At 41.3% G+C, this 8730-nt stretch overlaps 1 protein-coding gene across 1 annotated transcript; it reads right to left on the bottom strand.

Annotated features, from left to right (window-relative positions):
• Nucleotides 1–6087: 6087 nt before the first annotated feature.
• LOC113076109 (paraneoplastic antigen Ma1 homolog) lies at nt 6088–7497 on the bottom strand. The gene has a single exon (XM_026248790.1). It carries the CDS (start codon nt 7495–7497, stop codon nt 6088–6090), a length of 1410 nt encoding a protein of 469 aa, XP_026104575.1.
• Between the last annotated feature and the right edge of the window lie 1233 nt (nt 7498–8730).

The following is an 8730-nucleotide window of genomic DNA, read 5'->3' as shown; positions in this document are numbered from 1 at the left end:
GTAACCCTTTCCTTAACCCTGGGGGTTAATTTAATTATTTACTTAAACAAGAATCCTGGATTCCCGGCAGTTGGATGGTGAATTAGGCCGGTAGTTCCTCTTTGTAATTACAAAAAACAATTATAAAATGAATTCCCTCCTGTACCAATTTTTACTCAATTTCTTCACTAAAGATCAATTTAACAATTCTTATTTACATTTCCAAGGATTCAGTGACTTAATAAATTAATTAACTTTCCAGTCCCAATGAAAACCCAAAGGACAAATGTTAAAGGGAAAAAATATAACAAAATTTATTTGTACATTAAGGTAACAACTCCTTTGCTTTTAAAGAAGATAAACAATTCTTCCTGATGGTATATGCAAGTTGCTTCTTTTCTTTTTAAATAATAAAAAAAAATATAAACCTCTTTTGGAGTCTCAGTATGGTTCTTGTTATTTCACACTTCTTATACTTTCCTTCTTAGAATACTAGAACTCAATCAAGATACATAAAATTTCAATTCAGAATCCTAGAAAACACTCAGTTTCCTCCAAAACCAAATAATGCAAAAAAATAAAATAAAACAAAATAGGTCTTTCAGTTCAATTAAACACTTGAGATAACTTGCAGTTCACACCATAAACTGTTTTTCAGTAATATATGCACATTAGTTACATATCTTTCAATCAATTCAAATGTACGGGAGTCAGTCAAACAGTTATGAAGCACTTGAGTCAGTCAACAGTTCAAACGTATGATCGATCATTATAGTTGGGGCCCAGTTCGTTGGTGCACATTAATCAGATGATGAATTCAAAGTATTCCCACGAAAACCCGAAGACACTTACGTTCATCCGATGACAGTGAAACAATATTAGGCTTCTCACGACACGAACACTCAGCATCCCTTCGCGATCAGTCTTGAACATGAGACGAATCAGTCGATCCAAGTCCAGCGATGAAACACGCGATCGGTTCCAATTTCACACGTCATTCCAACTGTCCACCGCAAATGACTAATAACTTCATAACACCGTTTTGTTCATAAAGTCAATTGTCTCTATAAACCGCTAAGCCATCATTACAAACAGCTTTACTAAGTGATGACTCGCAGGATCACGGAAAACAACAAAACAAAGATTGCACGTAAAATACGAACAGAAAATAAACAAGCGTCGTCACTTTACACTTTGGCCTTATATTGCAAAGAATATACTAGTCTCCAAAAGGATGACGCACTTTTCATCGGAACAGTAGACCTTTCTGGCAGCACACTCTCTCAACATGTGTGATTCTTCTCCTTCCTCATTACGGACTCACGTTATGAACGCAACCTCAAGCTCAACAGTCATTGGCTTGCAATAGTACACCTGTATTGACACACTTTCTCATTGAATACAAGCAAAACGTAGTTGTTGCATCATATTTCAAAATAAATAAAAATTAAAATAATATCAAATACATTTTAAACACAACGTATTTTTAGGGTCCCTACACACTCCCCCACCAAAAATCCAGTATGTCCCCATGCTGGTTACAAAAATTACCTGCATCAATCAATGATAACCACCTGTTTACAGGGCACAAGTACAGGTTGGTTGCTACATATTTCACACAAGCATAAGGATTACACCACCAAGCATGTGAACTGTTGTAACACCCAAAAACATTTAGTATTTCAGTTGCTGACACATTAACACCACAGTGTTGAGTTGATACAGACTGTATGAATGGCATACCCAGCTTATCATAGGTAAATCTAGTATTAGGCCTCTCTCCCTACTTGATCTACGTACTTCAGGAAGTACAAGCTCAGGCTGAGTTTCATTATCAGCAGATGCAGTAGTCTGTAAGTAACATCAGGAAGCTTCAGTTATTACATCAACTACTTCAGTATCACCCTCTTCAGCTACTAGCTGACCATCAGAAATTTCACTCTGACATTGAATTACTGGTATTTCTGAAACCATGTGAGCATCACCAGACTCTGAAACATTCTACATCTTGTACAGGGTTTTCACTTTGTATCTCCTCTGTCACTTGAGAAGGAATGTTTGTCACATCTTCACATAAAACCCAAACTCAGGACTCTGGAATCTGAAGAATTACATTCCCTTGGAAAGGCATCAACTACAAGTGGTGAGTTTTCTGACTCAGCAGTTCTACAACTTCTCTTTTCGCTCTCCTACGCCTCAAAGCTAGGTGAAGGAGTAGGTATAAGGTCTACCTGAGGACTTAACCTCACTTCTTTGTCCTAAAGGCAAAAGATGATTTCGGTGCATAACTTTGGATGACCCATTACCAATCAACAGGCTTCAAACGATACACAGGAATGGCCAGAGAATTGACTCTCCACTACATAGGGATTAGCACTCCACCTATCTGCAAGCTTTTGTTTTCCCTTTAGGCCAAGGTTTCGAATAAGAACTCTGTCACCTACATTTAGAATATGATAGCGTACCTTCTGATCATACCTAGCTTTATTACTCTGATTCATCTTTCTCAGAAGTAGCCTGAGCTAACTGATAAGCTGCCTGTAATTCCTCCTTCATTTTGGACACATACTTGGAGTATGACACATGTGACGTATTATCACCAGAGACTCCAAAACAAATATCGACAGGCAATCTAGCCTCTCTGCCGAACATCAAAAAATAGGGTGAAAACCCAGTAGCCTCGTTGGAAGTACAATTATATGCATGTACCAAATGCGCTATGTGTTGACTCCATTTACTTTTCTGACTAGGCGCAAGGGTACCCAGCATATCCAACAAGGTCCTGTTAAATCTTTCAGGCTGGGGATCACCTTGTGGGTGATAAGGTGAGGTTCTCGATTTCTTTACCCCTAGCATAGTCAGCATGTCAGTCACCAACTGGCTCTCAAAATCCCTGCCTTGATCTGAGTGTATTCGAGTAGGAAGACCATAATGTATGAAATACTTTTCCCACAATGTCTTTGCCACTGTAGAAGCTTTTTGATCCCTCGTGGGAAAAGCTTGAGCGTAACGTGTGTAATGGTCAGTTACAACCAAAACATTGCAAACATTCCGGGAATCGGCTTCGATGGAAAGAAAATCAATACATACGAGGTCCATGGGTCCTGAACTCTGCATATGAGACAATGGAGCAGCTCTTTGAGGTAACGTCTTCCTTTTAATGCAGCGCTCGCATGTCTTACAGTAAGCCTCTACATCACGCTTCATGTGTGGCCAGTAAAATCGGTCACGAACTAGGCCATAGGACTTATCAAAGCCTAAATGTCCAATCTCGTCATGCAGAGATTTTAACACTCTTTTGTGGAATTGTTTTGGCAGTACAAGCTGTCGTTTCACCCGGTTATTACTCTGACGAACTGTTCTGTAAAGCAATCCATTATATACAGACAATTTTTCCCACTCTCGCTTCAAGATCTTCATCTTAGGGTGGCTGCTCTGGATGTTACTAGGGTGTTTCTTATCACAAACTGCCCTCCACACTTCTCCAAGGAACAAATCATTTTTCTGTGCTGTTTGAAGCTCACCTGGACTAAGCACGGGTAAGTGATCTGCAGCTACTTCAACAGCACAAGAGTAAGCTTTCGGAACAGCAGACATATGTGCCCCTGCCTGTTGCACTACACATTGGTAAGAGACATTCTCTGTTCTCCTCTCTACAGACAAAGCCTGACAAAGAGCCCTCACACCTGCAGCTGGAATTTCCTGCCACTCATCATCATCACTTGGGTGAGTATGTGGACGCCTAGATAATGCATCTGCATCGACATTCCTGCGGCCAGGTCTATATTTCAAGCTGAAACTGTAAGTGGTCAATGCAGACAGCCAACGGTGACCCGTTGCATCAAGTTTTGCTGACTTCAATATATAAGTAAGAGGATTATTGTCAGTTCTAACCTCAAACGCAACACCGTAAAGATAGTCATGCAGTCGATCCACAACAGCCCACTTCAGAGCTAAAAATTCCAGTTTATGGGCTGGATAATTTCTCTCCGAAGGGGAAAGGCTGCGACTGATGAAAGCAACTGGTTGTAATCCTTCCTCATGTTTTTGATACAAAACTCCTCCAAGTCCATCCATGCTTGCGTCCACATGCAAAACATATGGCTTTTGTGCATCCGCAAAGGCCAACACTGGAGCTTGAGTCAAACAATTCTTCAAGGTTTGGAAGGCTGTATCACACTGAGCCGTCCATCGAGATCCAAATGGTTCAGAAGGTTTAAAGCAGGGTTTGGTGTTACTCACAGGTGAATTTTTGTTTCTCTTCTTTGCAGAAGATGGATACCCTTCAGAAGTTCATTTAACGGTCGGCACAACTTTGAGAAATCCCTCACGAAACGCCGGTAATATCCACAAACCCTAGAAAAGATCTGAGCTCTGTCACTGTCTGGGGCTGAGGCCAGGATACAACAGCCTCGATCTTGGACGGATCAGTGGATATTCCATCTTGAGACACTATATGCCCTACGTAGTTTACAGAAGTCCTGCCAAATTGACACTTGTCAAGGGAAATCTTTAATCCCTCATCTCTCAACCTATCAAGGACTTTCAAAAGGCGCTCTTCATGCTCTTCAAGAGTTCGTCCAAATATGATTAAATCATCCAAGTACACTAGCACTTCCAAAAAGTTCATATCCCCTACAGTGCGTTCCATGACTCTTTGGAAAGTGGCCGGTGCTCCACAGATACCTTGGGGCATACGCTCAAATTCATAAAACCCCACTGGGCAGATGAACGCTGTCTTCTCCTTGTCGGCATCACTCATGGGTATTTGGTAGTACCCACTCCTTAAATCGAGAACAGTGAACCATCTACTTCCAGAAAGACTATGGAGAGCATCCTCAATACGGGGCACAGTATACTGGTCTGGTATAGTCCGTTGGTTGAGAGTCCGATAGTCCACACACATTCTAACCTTCCCTGACTTTTTGCGCACCACAACAATGGGCGAAGCATAGGGGCTACGGGACTCGGATATAATGCCACTACTCTGCAGATCTTGTAGATGCAGTCGCACATCTTCGAAGTCGGCGGGGGCAAGACGGCGAGATCTTTCTCTAAAAGGGCGTGAATCATTCAACCTTATCTCATGAGTGGTGCTTTTTGAACATCCTACATCCCACTCATGTAGTGAAAACACTTCCTTTCTCTGCATCATTTTCTCACACAATCTTTGTTTTGCTTCCTCTGGCATTGGAGAATCTCCAAAATCAAAAGATGCAGGTGTCAAAGTATTTTGTTCTGGCGGCTGTTTAGCAGTAAGTTGAGGCACTAAGGATACTGGAAAAACATGAGCAAGAGGAGTTCCTCGTTTCACCCATACTTCTTTTGAAGACATGTTCCTAACGGTCACTGTGACTCTGCGACTAGATACAACAGATGCTGAATGAAGTTCAGGCCTCACCTCTAAGTCATCAGAACTTATGTCACCAACTGCTGCTCTGTCAACTAGCACTAAAGATTCAGTCATTTGACCAGGAAACTTAAGCAGACCAGGAAGTTGCAGAATTTGATTTGGTGTCAGAACAACAGGGTTATGCTTCATAAACCAAACTGTTCCATGCTTGTCTGGGTCATCATGTGAAACATTTGTTGGTTGCATAGTCTCGTACGCCTCTCTGATTACAGGATGTATGGTTAGCACATTCAAGAATTTTTCACCAGCTTGTTCACGACAAGACTCAAACAGTTTCTTCACTAAGCTAGTGTTAGTCCCAAGTAAAATAGCTATTCCCTCCCGTTTCACAGGGTCGGGGCATACTATGGCAAGCGTGTCAATCACTTGATGCACTCCAGCTACACTTTCTGTGAACTCAAGTCTAAGGGGCAAATATCCATCATAGGGGTATTTATGTGAGCTTAGACCCCAAATCTCAAGGTTTTCCACAGGCTGAAGTTCCAAATGTTTCAGATATGTTTCATAAAAGCTACGGTATAAGAGAGTAACCTGCGAACCACTGTCAAGAAGAGCTTTTGCGTATATACCTTCTATCTGGACAGGCACTTCTGAGACAGGTCCTACTAATCCCTCAGGCAATTTTGGCTTACCGGCATCAAGCATGGATGAACCACAAGTGGAACGTGTTGTCTCAGGAGCCCCGTGCCGTTCCTTCACTGAGCTCCTGCCCAGTTTCCCTGCAGGCGCTGCATCTTCATCAGCTTCTGATTCACTTTTCTGAGGTCCTCAGGTGCCTTGCACTCCCACTTCTTATGTCCGTCTTCACCACATTTGTAGCAAAAGATCACAGGCACTGGTTGCTGAATGGGTTTAGCGTTTTGAGAGTTGTCTCGGTGCACAGTCTCAGAGTTTTTGATGGATGTTTTCTGAGGAGCAGGATCAGAACCACAAGGCACAGTCGCCACCTTCAACAGTTGACTCACCTGTGTAGATAACTCTTTAACCTCCTTCTTCAGGTTTTGTAATTCCGATGGCGCATATGCCTGGGGAGAGACGACAGTGGCCACAGATGCTTTAACATTTTCCCTTGCAGCTACCCAGTGTTCTTCTTCACGTATTTCTTTCATCAACTGTGAAAAAGAAGGAGGACTCTGTAAAGTGTGAGTCATTCTGATTCGCAAGGCAACCATATCATTGGTAAGGGCTCCTTTAATTAACTGCTCCATTCTGGCTCTATTTATGCCACCAGCGTCAATCCCACCTTTCAACAAGGCTCTGTGGAGAAGTTTATCTAGGCGATACAAGAAAGCTGAAAGTTTCTCTCCATTTTCCTGGTAGGTGTGACGAAATCTAGCCATAAGGTCAGGCCCACTCTCAGTAGTTCCATATGCAGTCTCAAGGGCAGCTAAATACTCATTTGCATTTGCAGAAGGATTACTCACTTTTAAAAACCTGACAATATCAGCAGCAGGACCTCGTAAACTCTCAACGATGCGTTGTTTCTTTGCAGCTTCGGTGCACTGCCATTCACTTATCATTTGAGCGGCCTGCTCCATCCAGATTTCATACTCTTCTTCACCTGGAGGGACAGGTTTCAGCCCTGAAAACAACCTCAGCTTTCTGTAGGCAGGACCATCACTGGAAACTTGGTTGCACCGATCTACCAATTTACCTATGGCATCAACAAGGTCAACACTGATATCTGATTTGGGAGACTGCTTTTCCACAATCAGGGCCCTCACTTCATCCATAGATTTACCCTCCTGCTGCAACAATGCTTGCAGCTTGAGCTGAAAAGTATCACCTTCAGAGGCAGGACCACTAGCTACTAGACTGCCCACTAAGTTGACACTCCAGGGTCCAGCTTCATTTTCTATACCTATCTCAGGAGGTATAACATCAGGTTCTAGATCGGCACTGGCCTCCACTAAAATAAACAACCATCTGCCAGTTACATCACCACGGCGACCACGTATTCTAGTGCGACCAAAAACTTTTACTGTGTTTAACACCTTTTTAATAGTGTCATCACTTGTGCCTAAAGGAACATTGCTCAATACAATGGCACGTGAGAGATTTGCATTCTCTTCTCTGCTCCACTCAACAGTCTTTTCCAGATTCATAATTTCAAAAGTCAAGGCAAGGAGCTAGCACTGAGGTGAAATAAACAGTGTTTCAAATCTACGGTCACTGCTATACTGAATTATAATGGAAAAGATAAAGAAAAATGTTGGTAAACAGGAGAAAAGAGAAAAAAAACTATCCCAGCGGTGCCTCCAAAATGTAACCCTTTCCTTAACCCTGGGGGTTAATTTAATTATTTACTTAAACAAGAATCCTGGATTCCCGGCAGTTGGATGGTGAATTAGGCCGGTAGTTCCTCTTTGTAATTACAAAAAACAATTATAAAATGAATCTCCCTCCTGTACCAATTTTTACTCAATTTCTTCACTAAAGATCAATTCAACAATTCTTATTTACATTTCCAAGGATTCAGTGACTTAATAAATTAATTAACTTTCCAGTCCCAATGAAAACCCAAAGGACAAATGTTAAAGGGAAAAAATATAACAAAATTTATTTGTACATTAAGGTAACAACTCCTTTGCTTTTAAAGAAGATAAACAATTCTTCCTGATGGTATATGCAAGTTGCTTCTTTTCTTTTTAAATAATAAAAAAAAATATAAACCTCTTTTGGAGTCTCAGTATGGTTCTTGTTATTTCACACTTCTTATACTTTCCTTCTTAGAATACTAGAACTCAATCAAGATACATAAAATTTCAATTCAGAATCCTAGAAAACACTCAGTTTCCTCCAAAACCAAATAATGCAAAAAAATAAAACAAAATAGGTCTTTCCAGTTCAATTAAACACTTGAGATAACTTGCAGTTCACACCATAAACTGTTTTTCAGTAATATATGCACATTAGTTACATATCTTTCAATCAATTCAAATGTACGGGAGTCAGTCAAACAGTTATGAAGCACTTGAGTCAGTCAACAGTTCAAACGTATGATCGATCATTATAGTTGGGGCCCAGTTCGTTGGTGCACATTAATCAGATGATGAATTCAAAGTATTCCCACGAAAACCCGAAGACACTTACGTTCATCCGATGACAGTGAAACAATATTAGGCTTCTCACGACACGAACACTCAGCATCCCTTCGTGATCAGTCTTGAACATGAGACGAATCCAGTCGATCCAAGTCCAGCGATGAAACACGCGATCGGTCCAATTTCACACGTCATTCCAACGTCCACCGCAAATGACTAATAACTTCATAAACACCGTTTTGTTCATAAAGTCAATTGTCTCTATAACCGCTAAGCCATCATTACAAACAGCTT

The sequence above is a fragment of the Carassius auratus genome, unplaced genomic scaffold, assembly GCF_003368295.1.
Source record: "Carassius auratus strain Wakin unplaced genomic scaffold, ASM336829v1 scaf_tig00018794, whole genome shotgun sequence".
Lineage (NCBI taxonomy): Eukaryota > Metazoa > Chordata > Actinopteri > Cypriniformes > Cyprinidae > Carassius > Carassius auratus.
Note: the sequence above shows the minus strand (reverse complement) of the source record. Positions and strands in the feature narration are given on the sequence as shown.

Excerpts from the sequence above, each read along its gene's own strand:
- LOC113076109 (XM_026248790.1), bottom strand. The coding sequence starts at position 7,497 with ATGAATCTGGAAAAGACTGTTGAGTGGAGCAGAGAAGAGAATGCAAAT.